The 23,735-nt window shown below is 48.5% G+C and overlaps 1 protein-coding gene across 1 annotated transcript in view; it reads right to left on the bottom strand.

Moving 5' to 3' along the window:
- BBOF1 (basal body orientation factor 1) overlaps window positions 1–23,735 on the bottom strand; it is a 134,837-nt gene that overhangs the window by 69,108 nt on the left and 41,994 nt on the right. The window contains exon 2 of the mRNA XM_078659872.1: window positions 2,817–3,066. Within this exon, the coding sequence (XP_078515998.1) occupies window positions 2,817–3,066 (250 nt within the window). The remainder of the gene's footprint in view (window positions 1–2,816; window positions 3,067–23,735) is intronic.

The raw sequence follows: 23,735 nt of genomic DNA, 5'->3' as shown, positions 1-23,735 counted from the left end.
TGTCAGCCCAGCCTTGCCTGATGTTCTGTCACATCCAACCAGAACTACAGCCAGTAAAATTGAGGGGCCGGCCTAGTCTGGAGCCCAGTCGAGAGCCAGACTGATGTCTATCCCATGCCCACCTGTGCCTGCCCGGCCCAGAGCTCAATCGCATCCATAGTGCAGAATAGAGCTCAGCCCAGCAGAGAGCCTAGCACAGCCAGCACAGTGGACACCCAAGTCCATCTCCCTGATCACCATTAGCTTAAGTTAATAAACAGAATATTGGGTCTACTATGTCAACCAGTCCAGTGACTGCTCCAAATCATGTGCAGAAACTGCTTGTGATCTTAAATTATGCTTTAAAGATAAAAGGAAGATCAGACTTTGTCTCGCCCAAAAGAGGAACACATTAGGAAGACTCTACAGGTTATCCAGAACCTCATCTCTCTCAGAACAACCCACAAATAGAGATGATGCCCAAAATCAGAGATGATATCCTCAAAACAAATGCTATGTTGGACAGACTAAATGAGTCAAAAACTTGAATGAATGAAAGAGTAGGTAACTTAATGAGACAGATTAGGAAGTCCTCGGAAGAGGAGGATGAATGCAAGCAAAATGAATGAACTATGCAACTTAGAAAGGGTTACTTGCAGGAGTCATTATATCCCTAGCAGGACCTGTAGGGGAAGACTCAAAAGGTTTTATGAACGCTCATCTAACGCAAGGAGATTTACAGCCTACTTGCATTACCATATTAAATCATGGACAGAATTTCTGTCTCTGAGAGATGGAAGAGGTGAAGGTAGAGACAGTAAAGACATTCAAGTGATATTCTTAGGAAATATGAAAAAGAAGGGAAAGAAAACTCGCAATGCTATGAGATTTTAATAACTATTGGATGGTAGTGGGAATTCTGTTTTCTGCAAAATTAAGATAAGCCATGAAAACAAAACAAGGATTATGTAAGCACTGGGGAACAGATGTATGTAACAATTTTACAGTTACAAACTCTGCGTGTTTGGCCATGTATAAAAGCCCTTTTCTTCAAAAGGCCTTTAGTGACCTTAGAAGAAATCATAAATAGGAGGGGGGTGGAAAGGGGCTTCCCCCTCCCATTGGAAATTCCAAAAGAGATGTATAAATGCTTTGTGGCTGCTGTGGAAGTCGCAAACCATTGATCAGTTATCAGCCCCCAGTTGAAGTTGTAATTGATTTGCAATGAGGAAACTGTCCCCACGGGACAGCTTCCCATTTTGGATATTGTGTTGGAAGCCTGAGTGCAGGGCGGGCTATGGGGTGGTGCGATCAGTGCCACGTGGATGTATGACATTACAACGCATGCTTTTACATCGCATTCCTTTACAACGCGGTTTTTACATCGCATACCATTACAACGCATAGCGCTTTTGGGTGTTGGATAGTGAATAGTTTAATTTACTATTCCAACTCCAGTCCCCGTGGACACTAGGGAAGGTTATTGGATAGTAAATTAACCTATTCCCTATCCTAGAGCGCCCCCCAGCGCAATGCGTTGTAATGGTTTGGTTGTAATGACCGCGTTGTAATGGTAGTGCGTTGTAAAAGTTTCGTTGTAAGTGATGTTTCCCGTGCCACGTCACCGGTTGCTGACTTTGTGGGGGTGCCCTGTTTTCAAGTAAAATAGGATTTTAAGAACACTTGCTGTCATGGTCTTTGCCTCTAGTGATTTTCAGGCAACCATAAAAATTTTAAGATAAGTCTGCTGATTAATCGACCTGCTGCAGAGAGATCGTGCTTTGTCTAATGAAAGATTTGACTCGTAATGAAGTAGGGCAGGCGGTTAAAATGCCTGCTGCAAAGCACGTGTACCAGGCAGATCACAAAGAGCATACAATGTAAATAGGTCAGTGCGTTACTGTTTCTGTTAGAGAGACCCTTTTGTTACTTGCAGTTTATACATTTCAATCCTAATATAGAACAGTGAGCTATTAACTATCATCTTAGAGCTGCATGCAAACTGCAAGGATATATTAGAGCTTTGTGATTTTTCCTCCCAGTCTTTCATTATCCTAATGCTGCAAAAAAGGGTTAACGTGGGTAGAATTAAATTCTTATTAGTAAAGCCAACCCCGAACCATGGTGTTAAGTTTTAAATTCTGAGTTTGTGCTTCTCAAGACCAAGCACTCTTAAACTATACTGTCTACCAGTATGGATGACCCGTGACTCCTACACCTTGTAGTCCTCTGATGTAACATTTCCTATACACTGATTTACACACTTATGATTCATTGTCTCTGTGTAATGTGATGTAAAGTGCTTTTGACACCTTACACTGGTATGAGTGGCGCTAGAAAACAAAAGAAATGCATTATAGGGAGAGTGGTTATGGAGACTTGAGGGGCACTGTTAAAAGGTGGTGGTAAGGGAATCCGTAGAGAAGTAGGTAATGGCGGGGGGGCAACAACCGACCCAGACTGGGTGGGAACAGGAGTGTTCCACAGGACATCTGCATATTAACTCTGATATCTTCCCTAGCCGTAAACATTTTTTAAAGGCAGCAATTGCCCCTTTAATGGGCACAGCCTGTTTTTATTTTAAAATATTTCCTGTTTAGTAAAGCAAATGTAAAAGCTGTCTGTTATCCCTTACAGGGCCTTTATCCCTGCGTTCGCAGGCAATCACAAATAGTTGCAAATTGGGACTTGCCTTATTAATATGTATTCAGCCAGCATGACGTTATGTGATGCTCTGTGAATGGACAATTTGTACCAGTAGTACCAAAAGCACTGAACAATAACTTGTTTCCACACATATAGGATGACTGCCTTGCTTCAGAATACTCAGTACATACCACCTCATCCTTCTGCTGGTCTTGTTTCTTTAGGAAGCCAATGATATCCACTGTGTCCTTCTCAATCTGGTACTGATGCTTTGCTAACTCCTCATTGTTCCTAGCCAGCCTGCGGGCAGCCTCCCGATACTCCACCCTGGAAAACTCGGTCACCTCCAGTCGGGCTTCCCAAAGAGCAGCATTCGCCTTTGCTCGTTCGACTTCTGACTCTTTATCCAGACGGGAAGCTCCTTTTCCCCCCTTCTTCTTTCTGCAAGAGAAAAAAGGTACACTCTTCATTCAGACAATATACCCAATGGAAAAGATTAACAGATACGCACGTTGTGGTGTAAGAGCTACCATAACAACTCAGTGGGAAAGAAAACAAGCATTGAAAATGCAATAGGTCTCGCAGCATTAGAGTTAGTGCTTTTAGAATTGTTTATGGGTTTTTTTTGTAAATCTTTAGCATTTTTGTTTCCTGTAGCCAATGCTAAAGAATTTCAAAAAAAAAAAGCCATAAACATTTTTAAAAGCTCTGAAATGCAGTCTGAAATGCTGGATATATATTCAGTACAGATACACTATATTGTTAATGAAGACATAGGATATAATATGTTGTACTGTATACACACAATTAGATGGGAACGTGCTGTGTGTGTCAGCGATTGAATGTGGAGGTGATGGTGGATGTGGTGGTGGATGTGGTGGTGGATTCGGTGGATGTGGTGGTGGTGGATGTGGTGGTGGATGTGGTGGTGGATGTGGTGGTGGATGTGGTGGTGGATGTGGTGGTGGATGTGGATGCGGTGGATGTGGTGGGATGTGGTGGTGGATGTGTTGGTGGTGGATGTGGTGGTGGATGTGGTGGTGGATGTGGTGGTGGATGCGGAGGTGGAGGATGTGGTGGATGTGGTGGTGGTGGATGCGGTGGATGTGGTGGTGGATGTGGTGGATATGGTGGTGGATGTGGTGGTGGTGGGTGTGGTTGATGTGGTGGTGGATGCGGTGGATGTGGTGGTGGTGGATGTGGTGGTGGATGCAGTGGTGGATGCGGTGGTGAATGTGGCGGTGGATGTCATGGTGGATGTGGAGGTGGTGGTGGATGTGGTGGTGGATGTGGTGGTGGATGTGGTGGTGATGGTGGATGTGGTGGTGGATGCGGTGGATGTGTTGATGGTGGATGTGGTGGTGGTGGACGTGTTGGTGGTGGTGGCTGCGGAGGTGGTGGATGTGGTGGTGGTAGATTGTGGTGTTGGTGGTGGTAGATTGTGGTGTTGGTGGTGGACGTGGTGGTGGTGGACGTGGTGGTGGTGGACGTGTTGGTGGTGGACATGGTGGTGGTGGACGTGTTGGTGGTGGACATGGTGGTGGTGGACGTGGTGGTGGTGGACGTGGTGGTGGTGGACGTGGTGGTGGTGGACGTGTTGGTGGTGGTGGATGTGGATGTGGTGGTGGTAGATTGTGGTGTTGGTGGTGGTAGATTGTGGTGTTGGTGGTGGACGTGGTGGTGGTGGACGTGGTGGTGGTGGACGTGGTGGTGGTGGACGTGGTGGACGTGTTGGTGGTGGACGTGGTGGTGGTGGACGAGGTGGTGGATGTGGTGGTGGTGGACGTGGTGGTGGACGTGGTGGTGGACGTGGTGGTGGATGTGGTGGTGGACGCGGTGGTGGTGGATTGTGGTGTTGGTGGTGGACTTGGTGGGCGACATGGTGGTGGACTTGGTGGGCGACATGGTGGTGGACTTGGTGGGCGACATGGTGGTGGACTTGGTGGGCGACATGGTGGTGGGCGACATGGTGGTGGGCGACATGGTGGTGGGCGACATGGTGGTGGGCGACATGGTGGTGGGCGACATGGTGGTGGACAAAGTGGTGGTGGACAAAGTGGTGGTCGATGTGGTGAATGTGGTGGTGGTGGACATGGTGGTGGTGGACATGGTGGTGGACATGGTGGTGGTGGTGGACATGGTGGTGGTGGTGGACATGGTGGTGGACGTGGTGGTGGTGGAGGTGGGTGTGGTGGTGGTGGATGTGGTGGATGTAGTGGACATGGTGGTGGTGGATGTGGTGGTGGACGGGGTGGTGATGGACGTGGACGTGGTGGTGGTAGATTGCAGGGACGGTGTTCAAAGCGGATCTTTGTTTATGCTGAGGTTGTAGAACGTAGCATGGCTGCACACTGAGATTGCTTTTGGGAAGATTGATTCGCCACACTACGTATTTGATATGAACAAAAGGATCCTGCAATAACATAACGACTGTTCAGGCTAAGATTAACTGGATAAGGATACAACAGTAGCACTTTAATAACCTCATATAGATACAGGAACTGAGATTTATAATCACACTACAAAAGCCTTGAGAAAGCCCGAAGGGGGCGAAACGCGTGTCGGCTGTGGACCATAGCGTTTGCAAAATAAAGGCTTGAATTTTCTACACCTTCTGGTTTTGTGGAATTGGCTTCTGATCAAGGATATGGACTATCTGTGAAACGCTATAATAGCGAAGGGATCAAAGTGACTATCTTGGAAGTGCACTGGTGTTCTATTTACTTGGCATATAACCACAACTCATCTGGCATAGCTACTTTACTGTAATAATGTATTACACTTGTGATGCCGCATTGCCAGCAGGCAGATTGAAAGGCAAGGTTAGCAAGCCAGGCCGTTGTTTAAATAATTAAAGGTGTAACTAGCATTCCAGCTTTGTTCTGGTCTCTTTTAAAAAAAATGTGAATGATACAGCAATATACCAATGGGGGTGGGGGGGGAGGGAGGGAAGAGGCAGGTCTCGTCAATAAATAGCTTTAATAAAATGAAAAGGTGCTGGATAACGCCAGGACCTTTTGATTTTACTAATATTAAATTGCCTAACACCAGACCTAAAATGAAAACACGAAGCTAACGGAGGCAACTGGTCCAATCTCAGGGGGGGCGGCTGTAACGGAATTCTAACGCTTAGGAAACAGCTTACAGTTAAAAATAGACCCGCACATAAAGCTGGCGACCACCCGCCCGCCAATTATTGAGAAGTCTGGTCCTTTCTGACCGCAGATCAGCTGCATCGCAGCATTAAATGGTTGTCTTTGCGTGCATGGGAAGTTGAAAGTCTTGTCCAGAGACGATCAATAAGTCAAGCAGAGCGGCTCTCACGGGCTGCTGGCATTAGCATGAGAAGATAGCCAGTGCCCACAATCCGACAGGCCTAGTGAACAGCGCAGCAACACGCAGCACTCCTACGTGCAGTGTGGCACCGGCAACAGAGTCATGTTTACAGTCTACACCATTAGCACACAGAGCTGCAGCCCAACACTCGTGCTATCCACAGGAATGGGCCGAAGCCAAGCACACCCTCTCCCCAAACAGCTCTGAAACCGGTAATACACCAAACTACGGGGGAAAGCAAAAACAACAAATGCAGAGTGCAGTCTGCTGCCTTCATAGTTAGACACCACATTCACATACCTGCCACCAAAACACGAGCGAAGTTCGACCACGTTAAAAAAAACGAATGCAATGACAGGCTTTCCACTCCAAAGGCACCGGGGAATTTTTAAACTGGAAGCCTGAAAGGCTGGTGGGTTTTCCCCGTTTTATTAAAAAAAGGAGGACATCGACGGAATGTAGCTGTGAGGTTGTGCTAAAGGTGTATTTGTCTACTGAAAATACAGCAATGTGTCGTCGTCTACTGTTGCGATTTCGGGGAAATATTTACTGATCGGGCCAGAGCTGCCTGTAGCAAGAGGCAGCAGGTCTGCGGTTGCCTCCGTGCCTGGGACACAGTTCGGTGCCTACACCCCTGCCCCGGCAGCGGCTGTCCGACTGCAAGAAAGTGAATATTCCTTTCAAAGATAGGCCTGCCCTGTTGAAAGAAACACCAGGCTGCGTGCACGCCTCCGGGGGAGGAGGTTGGATCGTCTGTGCTTAGCCCGCTGGCTTATTTTCACAGCGAATTCCGAGCTTAAATGCAATCACCCAAGAATCCCTCCAAACGTGCAATCCGACCATTCCACATCGCTTCTAATGCAGAAGCAAGCACAAACAAAACAACCCGAGCACTGGCAGTAGAACCAGAAAATGCAATTGCGGTTTCCAGCTTTTAAAAAGACAGGCATGCCCAGACTACAAAAAAGACTCAGCCCTGACTCAAGTGAAACTAGGGGGAGGGGGCGGGAGGCGGAGAGTTGAGGCAGGCAGGCATGGGAGGAGAGGAGGAGGGGGGAGGAGAGTAGGGGAGGCACGGCCTAGCGGCCGTGCAGGGGGAGGGGGGGGGAGGCGGAGAGTTGAGGCAGGCAGGCATGGGAGGAGAGGAGGAGGGGGGAGGAGAGTAGGGGAGGCACGGCCTAGCGGCCGTGCAATCAAGTAGTGAGGGGGCGGAGTTGTGGGAAGGCTGAGAGAGAGAGTAGGCGGCTGGGTGCATGTGCACGCGCTTTTAAGCTCAATGCACATGCGCATTGAGCTTAAAAGTCACGGGCACTGCAAGGAATCGCCACGATTCCTTGCAAGTTAGATAAAGTCTGGATGAGCCCCTATAGTCTCGCTTGCTCGATGCGCATGCGCATCGACAGGCGAGACCTAAAAATAGGTCCTGATTCACAAAGGTGACTTATGCTTATAATTGTATTACTCTGAGTATGTTTACTACCTTTTGCTTATTCCCAAAATCTGCACGTAAGTCACTGCTAAAACACACATTGGCAAATGCAATAAGTTTCACCTATGTGATTAATATGTTTTTTTTTAAGCAGTTGTGCAATAGAAGTTAAAGAAACTCCGTAAAAGTGTTTTATTGAGAAAGGAAATATATTGTGCAGTAACTGGTGGTAACTCCTGTACCCTCTGGTGATGTTGGCGCTACGTAAAAGTGCCCCAAAAATGAACTAAATAAAAAACATGTTACATAGCAGAGCTGTAACATGTTCTTTATTTAATGAGTTTTCATTTTTAATTAATGTTTTCTCACTGACTAAGGACTTGCAAAGGGTTCTGGTTTTGTTGTAGGTTACACTCCAATTCAATAAATTTTTGGGGTTCGAACTCGACCCAAAGGTATACTGGAGTGCTTTACATGAGCCCTACTTACATTACACAGGAACACTTTCCTCTTTAAAAACAAGCTTAAAGTAAAAAATGTAAAAAACAATGACGCGGTCAATACTTGCCGTGTCGTAGCTCTTTATTTTAAAACTTTAAGCCATGTTGTACAGCAGTTAGCGCCCCTGTGGAAAATGTTTTAACAAGCACATGAAACAAGCGATTGAGTAGCAGCAGACAGCGCCTCATTAGAACAACCTTTATCGGGTGAATATGTTTACATTCATGTATGAGTTTTCCATTTTAAATCAAGTCAAAATGTTGGAAAGAAGTTGACATTAGTGGCTGCAGAGCACAAGGGCAGTATGGAGCGCGGGAACTGGAAACTAAAACAACTAGATGAACTATTTTACCCGCTTCTGCTGTCCTTCTGTATGAAAGAAAGTGAGCTACAAACCCTAGACTGGATTCGACTTGAACCACACAGAACAACATCTCCTTGTATCATCCAGATCTGAAGCGGACCGGATCCAGTGCCCTACCACCCCGTGATCCCACAGCTCAACCAGCTAAAGCCAAGAAACTGCTTCATAACCGTTTCACAGGAAAATGTACTAGCCTATTGTGAAATAAAAATTAAGGTAACAATAATTGTATTACAATATAAGTACATTAATTTTAATGAATTCTATAAAATCACTTTTTTTTTTTTTATTAAAAACTTTTATTGAGCAATTAAAATAAAAAGTACAAGGATGGGCCTACAACCACACGGGCTGGCCGCTAATAGCAACGCACAACATAAGAAGCAAACGAACACTTCCGTGGCCAGGCACAAATCAGATATCAAGTATTGCTCAAACCATAGGACAGGACATAAAATTTTTTTTGTTTTTTCAAACATAGAAACAACTAACTCTAAACAAGGCGAATGCACAATAATCAAAGTCAGCCCAGAAGGCGGAGGGGAAAGCCACTAATCAGGAAGACGAAAGCACAGTCAATGGGACTCGGCAAGGCCGGGGGGGGGGGGACAGCGGGGAGGACAGGAACATCTTAGAACAGTATGAACATTTCGGGAACGCCAGCCTAGGGAGATAGGGTAACATCGGGAGTGTCAACCAAGGGAGGGGTACAGATGTCACCACGATATTCGTTCCACTGACTCCAAATCTTCGTCCACGCCCTGGGTCTGCCCCTAGCCACATAGACGGTCTTCTCTCGAAACATGGACCAGTCCATGTTATCTTCCCACACCGAGACCTCGGGAGGTCTGGAAGCGCCCCAGAGTTGCGCAATGTCCCGTTTCGCTATCATGTATCCCAAGGTCGCCCATCGGGTCTGAGCCACAGAACAGTCGGTGGGTTCCCACACATTCAACAGGCATCGTCGGGCCTCAGGCCGCAGGGCAATACTAGTCACCGCAGTCATCACCGCAAGCACATCAGTCCAATAGGCTGCCACCACTGGGCACTCCCAAAGAATATGCAGAAATGTAGCACTCATCCCACAACCACGCTTGCATAAACCATCCGGGGAAAAACCCATTGCTACCAGACGCGGACCAGTTACATACACCCGGTGGAGGATCTTAAGTTGAACCAAGCGAAGACGGGCTGGGATGGCGACCTCTTTCGGAGAAGAGAGTGCCGACTGCCAATCCTCGTCATCTAAGTCCAACCCGTCCCCGACCCAAACCTCCCTAAGTCGGACCAGTAAGTCAGCGCGATTATTAATCAGTTTCTTGTAAATCAGGGAGATAGTGCTATCGGGCAGGTGTCCATCCAGAATGCGGTCCTCAAGGGGGGAGGACTCGGGCAGTGGCACATCAGGAGTCAGAACTGAGGCCAGGGCATGCCGGACCTGGAGATACCGAAAAAACTCTCTGTCACTCAAGTCATACTCGGCCTTAAGGGCCTGGAAAGACTTCACTCCACCCTTCACACAGACATCACCCACTTTACATATCCCAATCATATCCCAGCGGTCAAAGCCCTTAGAGGACCAGAGACATCCCAAACGTTCGGAAGCATAAAGCGGAGTAGCCATTGTCAGTCGATTCTCCCATCCCAAACTCACATTCGCGGCACGCCACACATTGACTGCGATCCTGGACGGGCCCGTAAGATGGCGCCCGGCCGATCTGGAATAAAGCGCTCTATTAAAATCCCCTCCCGGCAGCTGGAGTTTATCCATCTCAAAAGCCGGATCGCGACCCGGGGAATACATTGCGTGGTTAATGGCAGACAGCTGGGTGGCCCAATAATATCTCTTGATATCGGGGAGCGCCATCCCCCCGTCGTACCAAGGGATGGTAAGTTTCGCCAGGGCAATACGTGGACGCCCGTCCCAGATCAGTTGTCTCTGAAGACTCTCGATCTCTCGGAAATAGGTAGCGGGAACGTCGTCAAAAGAGTTTTGAAGTGCGTATAGGAATCGTGGCAAAGACATCATTTTAAAAAGGGCAGCCCTGCCCAGAGGAGACAGGGCTAGCTTACGCCAGCGGGCCACGTCCAGTCGCAGTCTAAGAAGCGGGGGGAGGAGATTACGCTCGAACCGGAGTGAAGAGTCCAGTGAAATAAAGATCCCCAAATACTTGAAGCCAGATTGGACAACCTGGATAGGAAATCTGTCTGGCAAGGGGGGCAACACACCTGAAAGAACATACACACAAGACTTAGCCCAATTAATAACCAGACCTGAGTTAGCACCAAACGAAGTAAGAACGTCAAATAATACATTTAAAGATTTACGCGGGGAAGTAAGATACAGAAGAATGTCATCCGCGTAAAGCGAGACGCGGTCTTCAAAATCCGGTGACCAACGGATCCCTTTGAGTGAAGGTTCCCATCGAAGCCACGCAGCTAACGGTTCCAGGGCGAGCGCGAAAAGCAACGGAGACAAGGGGCATCCCTGACGGGTCCCTCTACCAAGGCAGAAGGGGACAGTAACCCGACCATTTACCACCACCTGTGCCAAGGGTTCGGCGTATAACAACTTCACCCAACCAATAAACTCAGGTCCGAAACCAAATTTCTCAAGAGCTGCCCAAAGATTGGGCCACTCCACCGTATCAAAGGCCATCGAGGCGTCCAACGAAGCCAAAATGGCCGGCTCCGTCAGAAGCCCCGCCCTCGCAACAGCTCCGTGGAGATGACGTAGGTTAAGAGCCGTGTTGCGATGCGGGATAAATCCGGATTGATCCGGATGGACCAAGCCACCAATGACCGTCAAGAGGCGGGTAGCCAGAAGCTTAGCCAGAACCTTGGGTTCAACATTCAACAGGGAAATGGGCCTATAAGACGAACAAAGGTCCCGAGGTTTACCTTCTTTGGGAATAACAACAATCGCAGCCAGACGCTGATCATATGGGAGAATACCCCGCTCCCGGGATTCCAAAAACATAGTGCGAAGATAGGGCGCCAGCTTATCAGGATGTAGCTTGTACAATTCAATAGGCAATCCATTCGGGCCCAAAGCTTTGCCCGAACGGAGTGAGCGAATAGCCGTCGCTATCTCGTCCGTAGTGAAAGGGGACTCCAAAGAAACTCGGTCTAAATCGGAAACACTGGGCAGAGCTATATCACGCAACAAAAGGCGAGAGTCATCAACATCCCGTGCAGACACAGGGGAATAAACCACACGAAAATAGTCCGCAAAACATTCAACTATTCCAACCGGGTCAGTCACTCTCACACCATTCAAAGTCTGAATCACAGGCACCACACGATTCGCCCTCTCCTTCTTATCCAGCCATGCCAGCAATTTACCCGCTTTATCCCCCACATCATACAAACGACCCTGTTGCTCCCGAAACATCAATTCAGCCGCATCTGTAACCAAAGACCTATAGGCAAATTGTTTCAGACCCAGGGCGTGGAGTTTACCAGGTGTGACATTCGACTCCAGGTCAGCCTCTATCTCCGCAATCTCCCTCTCAAGGTCCACCACCTCCCGATTCCTCGCCTTTTTAGATTCAACAATAAGGGAAAGGGCCTGCCCGCGAATCACTGTCTTAAAGGCCTCCCACAGGGATACCGCCGATGAGACGGACCCCTTGTTGTCTAGGAAATAATTGTCCAAAGACTTAATTAAGAGACCGCGGGTCTCGGGGGAGGTGAGGTACCATGGGTTAATAGGAGCCACACGGCCCGCCGCCTCCACCCCCACCTCAAAACAAAGCCAGAGCGATGAATGATCAGAGATGCCCCGGGGGAGGTGTCTAATCTCGCGAACCGCCGGCGACTGCGCCGCAGGCATCAGGAAATAATCCAGTCTAGACAAACTCCCATGGGCCCCAGAATGAAAAGTGTATTGAAGCTGAGTAGGATGCATAAGCCTCCAACAATCCACCAAGCCAAACGTATCCAGAAACCCACCCAGCCACTGTTGGGCCGAAGGAGTATCCCTAGGGGGGTGATGATCGTGTAGACCGGAGAACACTGAATTAAAGTCCCCCGCTATAAAAAGAGTACTATCAGGGAGGTTCAACAACACCCGGCCCAAATCGGAAAAAGTAGAAGTCTGTAGACCGGGGGGCACATAGACGGCAAACAAGGAAAGGGTCCGACCCTCATAGCGTCCCACGAGGACGGCGTAACGCCCCCGATCATCAAGGATCACATCATCAATAGCCAGGGGGAGGGAAGCCCGAACAAGGATACCCACCCCCCTGGAACCCGTGGTAAACCCCGAATGTGCGGCGAGGCGATAGCCCCACCTATTCATTGCACGACATGTATTGCCCACCAAATGAGTCTCCTGTAGAAAAACAATATCCGGAGACAAACGTCGTAGACATCGCAACACCACACCTCGCTTAATACGATCCCCCAGACCATTGACATTCCACGAAATAAACCTCAACCCGCTACCCCCATCCCACACAGCAACGCCGAAACCCCCCCTCAATGAGCATGACATCAAAAACATCATTAGCAAGATAGAATCGCCTTGATAAAACAAAACACAAACATCAAACATCCCTTCCACCCACCCCCCAACGATCAAGGAAACACCCCCCACCCTGCACCCCTGCAAGAAGCTAAAAAGCCACCCCAACATGCAGTGTGCCTGTCGCCCAAGAACCCCCATTCTACAAAAAGACCCCGGAGGAGGAAAGGCCCTGACCCACCCGCCACCCCGATCAAGACAACTAACGAGGAGAACACACAGACAGTAGAGGCACTTAGGCATAAAATCCCAGAAGAAGTTACTCTACACGAAGACCCGGGCATAGACAAGTAGTTCAGCTCTCTGCACCACCCTCAGCACCACCCGGGTGGTCGGCGGGCTCAGTCACAGGAGGTCGGTCCGGCAGAGAGTCCAACCAGTCATTCACTGAATCAGGCCGATCAAAGAAAAAGGTTCGGTCATTGTACTCAACTCGCAGCCTGGTCGGAAAAAGCATAGCATATCGCAATCCCATGTCTCGGAGGCGCTTCTTGACTCCACGGAAACCCATACGCTGTTTCTGAACCTGTTGAGAAAAGTCCGGGTAAAAGTTCACCGTGGCATTCTCAAAGGCCACCGGGCCCTTCACGCGCGATGCCTGCAGGATAGCGTCCCGATCTCTATAGTGGAAGAGTTTTGCAACAATAGGCCTCGGCGGGGCGCCCGGCTTACCCTGGCCTCCCGGAACACGATGGGCACGTTCCACTGCGAAGAATTTACTCAACCCAGACGGAGAGAGGTAGTTCTGGATCAGGTCCTCGACCAGGAGATCAACAGAGTGCGGGTCTGGATTCTCCGGAACGCCAACCACACGCACATTACAGCGACGTGCCCTGTTCTCAAAGTCCTCCAAGCGCTGAGTCATGAAATCGTTCACCCTACGGAGATTGCCAATCTCCGTCTGTATTTCCGAGACGTCTGCCGTGAGGCTGGATGACTTGAGATCCAATGACTTCACCTTCTCATTGGTTTTAGAGAGGTCGGCCCGAATCAAGTTAACCTCAATGGCCACGGTGTCGATTTTGTGGGCCAGAGCTTCATACTGTTGGCCTATTGTTTCCTTCATGCCAGAAATGGCGCCCATGATGTCCTGCAAGGACGGCTCCGTTGACGCGTCCATGATGTGGTCAACCGCACTTGGACCAGGCAGGGCGGCTCCAGGGGACCCCTTCGTATGGGTGTAACGGTCCATAACGTTAGACTGGACCGGGCCCCCACGCAGGGGCGTCTTGGTCTTTCGGGTCTCTCGGTCCCCCCTGCCCGCCATGTCGGAGGCCACGTCACCAGGAGACTCACTCGACCCGATGGAAATGGCCGCAGGAAAGTAGGGCGTCGGGACCAAAAAGCAGCGACGAGGGTACCACTAGGAGTGAACTAGCCTGGAAGGAGAATAAGCAAGCCAAAGGCCCGACAGCCGTCTCGTGCGCCGGACCCAGCAAAGGCCGGACTCTTCTGCCAGATGTCTCAGTCAGAGGCAGAATCAAAACCGAAACTTAAGAGGGGGACCCACAAGTCCAATCCCCCTGCCGCTGTTGTTCAACTCCAAGACGGCCACAACGCCGCACCCAGTCCCGGGCGCACCTCAAGGGCGGACCCCGAAAGTTCAAGCCGTCGTATCTGCGGCGTCCCGGGTCCAAATCAAATTCCAAAAGTCCCAGGAAGATCAGCCCAGTGTCCTCTACACAAATCCTCGCAAAGAATCAGGATATGGTCAGGATATCATGCCGGGAGTGGCGGGGGTCCGGAGAGCGCTGTGCTCACGCGGCCATCACTGATGCCCGCCAAGCTCCTCCTCTATAAAATCACTTTTAATAATTATTAATGCATATTAAAAAAAAGTTCCTTTAGATGGGAATTATTTTTTTTATTTACATTTATCTACATCTCGAAACAATAAATGTAATTTAATTCAATTTAAAATGCACATGTTGTTTTGTTGTTATCTGTCTCATGATCAACGACAGTAAGAACATGATTACTTTAGGAGCTGTTAAGTAGGAAAATGTTGTGTACCGAATGAAAAAAAATGTGATGCCCACTAGTGAATCATATGTAATTAAACCTCACTAATCAGAATTTTGACTTTTTAATAAATGTTCAATGTAGGAATAGCCGTCAAGCTCGATGGGCATTTTTCTTTGTACAGTATGGTTTTATCATGACTTGTATTTCTGGTTCAAAGAATGAGTTAGCAGGTGCTTTGTCCCATCCTTACTGAGAGTCATCAGTTACTTATGAGCAGTCTATAATGCCTTTCAAAGGTGTTTTCTAGGTGAAATCAAGATTGTACAAGAAAAGATGGATCAAAAGAAGTTAGAAGCTCTTTATCTAAAGGCTCCTCTTGTTCGATTAAATAAGCTGCATTTTAGTTAACAAGCTATCTTTGATCCAATTAAATAATTACACTTGGATGTTACGAAGATGTGTAACGACTCAGTTATCTCTGGCTATAGAACAGTAAACACTACTTTAGATTTGGTTCTATTTTTTTTGTGGCTAACTGTTTATTCTGATGTCCAGGAATATGTGGTGCCCAGCGTACATCTTTGCACTGGATATTTCCAGCCTTTACCTGTGCACCTGGACCTTTGCATACACTTTCTACAGATTTTATAACACATCTTCCACCTGCAGAAGCGTACCATACGATAAGGTTATAGTAGACACTTTTTCAAAGATGGCTCGTTGTTCTCTTCTGTTCAGATTACCAATAGCTGAAAAAAAGGCCCAATGCTTTCTGATGGCTATTTTTCATCATCATGGATTAGCTCACACTGTCATCTCTGATAGTAGTACTGCTCAGCAATTTACATTTTGAAACAACGTGTTCTCACTTACCCATACAAAAGGCCATACATTAGACCATGTCTAGTCCACTAATCTAACTTTGTCTAATCTCACAGTCATTCCTTGGGCATGGTCCGCCCATTGACTAATTACATTTTCACTTACTGGTCTGGCCCCTTCAGAAGCCCCTCAGTGTCCTGGAATTCTTTCCAGAAACTGGACCTGAGTAGATATCAATTCTTTTTGTGACTCACTGGCAATCATTCTACCTAATTTAAATGATAGCATAGACCGTCATGAGAAATAAATCACCAACTGGCTAACAGGAGCCAGCAATACGTATACCCCCTCCAAAAAGCCAAACAGACCAGGCATCATGATGCGTCAAAATGGTTCGCTGAAGACCTAAAATTAGCCAAAAGAGAACTTTGTCGCGCGGAACGTAAAAGGTGGAACAATTACTCACCTGAAAAAAAGGAAGTCTACTTACTACATCTTAAAGAATATAAAAAACCATTATATAAGCTAAACCCTCCTTCTTCTCTTACAAAATCTTAAATTCCACAAACAAGCCAAAGGAAATCTTCAGAACTATTTCCGAACTATCAAATCCTGACAGAGTGACGTACACCGATCCTGCCTACTCAGAACTTATGCATCACCCTTAATTCCTTCTTTATTGATAAGATGAAGACAATAAAAGAAAGTATTTCCCTGAGTCTTTTCCCCAGTGCAACATCTATTGAAGACAGCAACCCAATTACACTGTCTGAGTTTCCCGCTCTCAGCAAGGATTACCTTGTGGACTTGCTGACCAAAGTTAAATCGGGATCCCCCAATGACGCTTACCCTTTGAAGGTCCTAAATACTGTCTTTTCCCTCTTCCCGACCCAGCCATCTCCCTCCTTAACCAGATCCTTAACCAAGGCATTGTTCCTAGCCTCTTCAAAGATGCTCTAGTGGTTCCACTTTTAAAGAAAGCCGGGGAAGACCCATTTACCCTGATGAAAAAAGTACCACCCTATCTCTTTGCTACTTTATTTAGTGAAGGTGTTAGACGCAAATGTCGCCAGACACCTCTGTTGCTTCTTAGAAGAAAGTAATTTCCTCGACCCCCATCATTTAGGCTTCCAGCCATAACACTCTAACGAAGCATCCTCTCAGTTGTGGATGACATGAAGTGCCTCCTCCTTGCCCTATCAGCAGCCTTCAGCACAGTCCACCATGAGCTCTTGGTGGATCGTGTCAGAGCTGCGGGCTTGCAGGGCACAGTGCTCTATTGGATTATCTCTTTCTTAAAGGACCAATCGCAATCAGTCTAGCTGTCTACCTTCAGCTCACCCAAGATCAAATTATCATGTGGAGTACCCCAAGGACCCTCCCTGTCTCCCCATCTTTTTAACTTGTACATACGCCCCAAGTGCACTTCCTAAAAAACACGTAGGCCAGAATGTACAACTATGCAGATGATATACAATTGCTATTTGCTATTGATAAGTCCCCTGAATATAAGGATGCCTTCCAAAATATGATGTTGTTCATCCAAGTCTGTCAAGATACTGTGTGCGCTAAATCATCAGTGCAGCCCGTCTCGTCAGATAAGAATAGCAGGCCTTGCTATTTCCTTGAACACAGAATTTCATTGTTCTGTCTTGTTCTGTCTACTATCTTTGAAATTGTAATAGGTATTATTTTCTGCTCTTGTAGGATTCCAGAATTAGACTAGTGCTTAGGAGCAGCAGAATAACAGTCATATTTATAGTCATGTTTGTTTGCTTCTGTCAATGTACACACATGTTCATTCGTTGTTGTGCATTGGAGGTATGTGTCGTTTTTTCAACTCACCAGGATGTGAACTAACATGCATATAAGTATGGATGTCAGAACGGGAAACATCCTTTACAACGCAACTTTTACGACGCAGTGCTTTTACATCGCAACTTTTACAACGCAAACCATTACAACGCATTGCGCTGGGGGGGCGCTCTAGGAGAGGGAATAGATTTAATTTACTATCCAACACCTTCCCTACTATCCACGGGGACTGGAGTTGGAATAGTAAATTAAACTATTCACTATCCAGCACCCCAAAGCGCTATGCGTTGTAATGGTATGCGTTGTAAAAACTGCGATGTAAAAGCATGCGATGTAAAAGCATGCGTTGTAATGTCATACATCCATCAGAACAGTTCAAATGTATCCATGCATATGTTTGTCAATGTAAGAGTTTTGTTTGTGTGTACCAGTGAATGAATACTGTATGCCTAATTATTATGCATTTCCCAACCCCAGCAACAATCCAAGATCCCATCTAAGCTGACTTCTGGCTTGCCAGAGAAATGGAAGAAAAAGAATAAGGGGAAAATGAGATAATGTATGGCCACTGTTCATGTTGTTCGAATGCATCCTTATTGGCTGTTACTACTGAAAATATATTCCGCACAAACATATCATTCACTTGGGTGTAGATTTTCAAATATTGACTACAATAGGGAAATATTTTTGTAGACCATATTTAGGACACAATGGGGTATATTCTCATGGAGCTATAGCGGAGTTAACGGCACTTTATCGCAGCCAAAGTCGCGATAAATGTATCGCCCCATTCACAAGCTGGTGCTAACTGCCCATAGCACCAGTTTATCTGCGACAGCAGCCGCAAAAAACATCGCCACAGATGACCACCGCAACTATCGCTAATGAGATGCAGAGTAGGCGTTCCTGAGCAAAAAGCCTCGACCACACCACTCCGCAACATTCTCAACGACCAGTCAGATCGGCGATAAGATCACAAAACATGCGATAAGGCGTGTTAGCAGCAGGAAACTAACACCTGCTCTGACCTGGTGTAAAGTCGGACCACAGCCTGCACCACAAACGGGAGCCCAGCCCAGAGCCACACCTGAAGAACAACAGATGCCATGGAGCCACTCATCATGCAGCTCGGACACCCAAGAGAGCCACAACACCCACCGCCACCACCCCCAGGACTCCTCCACCCCCCCGGACAAAGACATGCCACATCGACTACATGGAATTATGTACCAAACATTCCGCCTCAATCACATCTGATGACATGCTTATGTCGTCACAAAAATGAGCATCACACATTCACCTTCGAAGCAACAAATGAAAATGTATTAAAACAGAAATGAAGACACATGGCGGCGCCCCTCGGGACACTCCGTAGGTCACAGCCTGCAAGACAAAAATCATGATGAGAAGGTGTGTCCTGCGGGAAACAACCTTTACAACGCAGTCATTACATCGCACTACCTTTACATAGCAGACAGAGAGGGGGAGAGAGAGAGATAGACGGACAGAGAGGGGGAGAGAGAGATAGACGGACAGAGAGGGGGAGAGAGAGATAGACGGACCGAGAGGGAGAGAGAGAGATAGACGGACAGAGGGGTGAGAGAGACACAGAGAGAAGAAGAGAGGGACAGGGAGAGAGAGTACCGACACTGCGCACCCAGGCCACACTTCTCACCTGCTGCCACCGGTGTGTCTCCAACCATGTGTCCGCCCCTGCACACCCAGGCAGCTGCATCCCAGCCCGTCCCGCCGCCCAGCAGTGCATGCCTGCCCCAGCGCACACTGGCTTCACTGCTCACCTTCCACCACAGGCATGTAGAAATGTGGGCCCACCACATGCCGGTGCAAGCCCCAAGCCCAGGGTCCACGGACATGGCCCCCTCCACATCATGCAGCTCAGCAACTCGGGCCCCCAGGTCTCAAATTTGGTACTGGGTCTTGATTTCTCCAAGGAAGAGGACATACCAGTGCCCCCGGCATCCTCGCAGGCTGTACACCCGCTCAGCCTTAGAGATGCCCCTAACTCTGTGATCCAGGAGGCGACGCCAGGTGGCGGTATGCTCGCGCTGCCCACTGGCTCAAGCCTAAACTGCGGTCCAGCAGGACACACAAAACCTGAGCCGTCGGGACCGCCGGGACAGGGCATCATCGCAGGCTGCACACCCGCTCAGCACTTAAGGAGCCCCTACCTCAGTGCACTGAAAGTCACCGTCCTGTGGCGGTGTGCCTGTGCCGGCCGCAGTGTATCCAGGGCCACTAAGTCTGGGCCCCCCCTAGTCATGGACCCTCTATGATTGGGTATTGTGGTGCGGACACCATCATGTCACCTCCGGGCCTGCAGAATGTGATGTCGGAGGCCCATGGGCCCCCATGCCTACATGCACACCACACGGATACACCCGAGAGAGGTTGGAAATGGTGTCGTGCACGTGCACCCGGCCCTTTTTATTGGAAGGGTCACATGTTCTGTGACGCATGTGCTGGATGGGTGTGGTGTGGGTGTAAACCAGCCATGAGGGAGTGGCTGTGGCATGCTGACAACTAGACCTGTGAGCAGCAGATCACTACAGGGGAGTCCTGGCACATGTGGCGTTGTTGTGTCCCCCCCCCCCCCCCCCCCCCCGGGGAGCGTAAGCGTAGTGGGCTGGTCTGGCTTATGCCAGTCCAGCATAAGGGTTTGAAAAATGACTCAGGGCTCTGGGCATGGTTCCCTAAGGGGCTGGACATGGAAGTAACAAATGCGTGTGTCGCTGTTGTTGCGTCGGCGCCACCCGGACAACATTCGGCAATGGGTCACCCTGTGACCCAAGTCCAACGACATGAGCTACATGGACATAGGGGGAATTCACTGACCCTACATTCATCAATACTACCCAACATGAAAGACTATAGACACGACACATCTGTGTGAGTCAGAATGTTTAATGCACATTCAGTGGAGTGTTGCATCTGGAGCAGTACAGGGCCATGCAAACCCCACTTTACAATGTTGGCCCATGGAGGGCCAGCCAGAGTCCTTCAAGGAATGACGAGTCTAAAGGAAGAGGAAGAGTTCAGCCCGCAGTCTGATTGCTGTGTCATTGGCGATCAAACAGAATATGGCAGTCCATTGCGAGGTCCAAGGTGAGTGTCGCAGAGTGTATCGGGGGACAGTGGAAGGTGATGATGCAGAGGGCAGAACCAAGCTGAAACCGGCCATATGGCGGAGATGAATGCTACTGCGTCCTTCTTACCACGATGGCGCTTTCATCCGCCTCTTCGTCCTCTGCTGTTCCATGTGTCTCATGTGTGGTTGGTGCTTGCCTTTCTCCAGCACTGTGTGGCAGTGACACCTCAGGGCCGGAGGTGGAATGACTGCCACACTGTGTGGCACTGACACTTCAGGGGGCGGAGATGTGGATGTAGTGGAAGCAGCAGCAGTCATAAGCGCCAGGCCTTGTGGCAGCAATACCATGAGGATGGTTTTGAGGTCATTGAGGAACCCAGCTACCACTCGCTGGTGTGCAGTCGTGGCAGCCGCTCTTTCCACATTGGCCTCTCCACGGTGTCCATGAGCCTCCGCATGTTTCCCATCTCCTTGGCGAGCTCGATGGAGCCACTCTGACTAGTCAGCCGTTCTTGTCTCTGAGTCAGGACTCTGGCGATGTCAGCCATGGTTCATTGGAAAGCATGGAGCGGACTGTGGGTGTCTGTTAGGGACTGTGAGTGGACCCTGATGGGACTTACACACCCACGTATGGCATCCAGTTTGTCTGCCATGCGGTCGAAGCCCACCCGCACCTGTTCAGCCAGCAGCTCCTGGCACCCCAACACACGGCGTTGGAAGGACATGTGTTCTTCGTGGGGGTCCTGGGAGGCAGCCGTGCTGTGTTGTCTGTGCAGGGGGTGGGGTCTCGTAGCAACTGGGCTGCCCTGCTCCTGGAAGTGGGCTGCGGAGGCTCTCCACGAGCTGTTGGAGGGCATCGGAGTCAAAGCTGTGGTGGTCCTCTTCATCATCAGAGAAGAGAGGTTAAGGCTGCTCTGCAGGAGGTGTTGATTGTCCATCTGCAATGTGAAGGGAAATGCAGTTTAACAATGTGTTCACATGTGTGTTGTCGCATTGTACATGTTTACATACAGACTGCATGACTGTGTACATCGTGGCTGTTTGGGAGGAGCTGCCTATTTGATGAGGGACAGTAACTATTTCGACAACAGACGTGTGTGTGTTGTACAATGTCATCTCACCTTTTCCTGCAATGCCACCTGTGATTGGCCAGTGTCTACACCCAGTCAGCACCAGTTGTGTCCTGTGTTCTGTTGTGGACATGTTGCGGTTTGTGCCACATTGTTGTCAGTGTTGCTGTGCTCTACATGTTAAGTGTGTGCGCTGCATTTCGGGGGTGGCCCCTGCTGCTCTGTTTTGCTGCCCCTTATCCCTTTTCTGCGATGTGCCTTTGCCTTCTGTGCTTACACAGTGCTGAGATGTTGCATACTTGGGTACATTGGTCTCTTGGTGGGAGTTGGGGTCTGGGGCATGGTTTGTCCGCAGATGTGCTCAGCTCAATTGTGCATGTGTGCCATTGAGGCCATCTCCCCCATCCCCCAGTCCCTGGTTGTTACGCACCCTGTTGCTGTTGTGTCTGGTCATGTTGAGCAGTGTCCGGTCCCCCGACTCCAGTCACAGTCTCCCCACTGATGACTTTGGACACCATTTCCTCCATATCGTCCAGCTCCTCCTGTGGTGCAGGACTGCAGGACTCCCACCTCCAGTTTCAGCTTGGTTTTGCGCTTGACGTCATTCCAGCGCCTCTTGATCTCTTCCATTGTCCTCTTCAGAACTCCGACTGCATTCGCCTTGTCCACAATGGACTACCATAGTCCATTTTTGGTTGCCAATGACACAGTGGAGGTGACGAACAGTTGTTGATGGTGTACGACCACCTCCGTTATCAGGATCCTGTTTTCCTGCGGACTGAAGCGATTCTTCCTACTCTTCTTCTCCTTGGCCTTCCCTGACCCCGAGGTCCCAGGCAGGTCCTCCCGGGGGACTTTTGGGGTTATGGTTCTCCTCTGTACTCGCTGTTATTTGGCATTTGTTTGTCAGTTTTTTTTCTACGTTTATGGTGATTTTTCCCGCATGACACGTGAGAATTGCAGGCCTTTAGCTGGTTTTTGGTGATTTTAGTATTGCGATTGGCCTCATTGTCGCTTTTTTTTGCGTTAGCGTTTTGCATTTTTGCGGTGTGGCGTTGATTTTAACGCCGTAAGTTGACACGTTATCTGGAGACGATAGTAATGGTACCTCCATGTTGAGAATGCTTGGTTAACACGGCGTAATTTCCCCGCGATAGACGGCAATGTTGGAAGTTGCGTTAAGTTATTTTTGCAATGGTTATCCCACGTTCTTGAGAATATGCCCCATTATCTATTTCAAATGATATACTGGAAATGATCTTCTGGCACCACACCACAGGAAGCATCACTTTGCAGATGGCAGTAGGTTGCACATCTTACGGAAGAAGCTGTATCATGTTATAGTGGATGTGCTGCGGCAGGCGTTGCAGTTATAATATGAAAATAGATCAACAGCCACCCGATCTACCATGGCTGCTGCGTATGTGCCTTCCTGAAGTTCCCAACTCTCCAACTCTATCCTGCCCATAGTCACGTTGGTGCCGAATACACTAATAAATTCTCTTTGACAAATCCAACCTGGAGCTCTACTAACAGTAGCTAATTAATGGGAAGTGGATGAGTGGGGCCAGTGGGAAAGCAGGCACTTGCCTGTGCAACTCAAATTCTACAGCAGTATGAAACAGGAGCTGACTGCCTGACAGGTTCTATCTCGCAATGTTGTATGGGGATGCCTGTCAAAGTGGTGACGGAGTTGCTGAACCAGGCAGGCAAATGATACATTGTTTGATATGCACTTTTTCCTTTCAGAGCATGATTGTTTAAATGTTTTGAAAAATACTCTGTAGTATTTAGTGCAAAAGAAACATTCCCAAGTCAACCAATTTCTCATCCTACACTACTACCTTTATTTTACACTGGACCCCTAACAAATCAATATCCCAACTCCAGAGTCCAGCTCCTTCCTGAAACTAAATGACCACATCATGCCTGTGCTGAAGGCCCTCTGCTGGCTCCCTGTGAAGGAAAAGTGGAATTGCCAGTTTCAACTGCCACGTCTACAAATTGTTAAAAGGCCAAGCTTCGAATTACATGTAAAATGTTTTTTTTTGTCCCTTATCTCCCCCCAGAGGTCAAATATCTTTCAATATAATCCTACTGCCTATCCTTATGACTTGTTAGAAGATAGTCAGGGAAATTCCTCTACACATGGAATATGAAACCTGGTAAATTTC

The sequence above is a fragment of the Lissotriton helveticus genome, chromosome 9 (genome assembly GCF_964261635.1).
Source record: "Lissotriton helveticus chromosome 9, aLisHel1.1, whole genome shotgun sequence".
NCBI lineage: Eukaryota > Metazoa > Chordata > Amphibia > Caudata > Salamandridae > Lissotriton > Lissotriton helveticus.
Note: the sequence above shows the minus strand (reverse complement) of the source record. Positions and strands in the feature narration are given on the sequence as shown.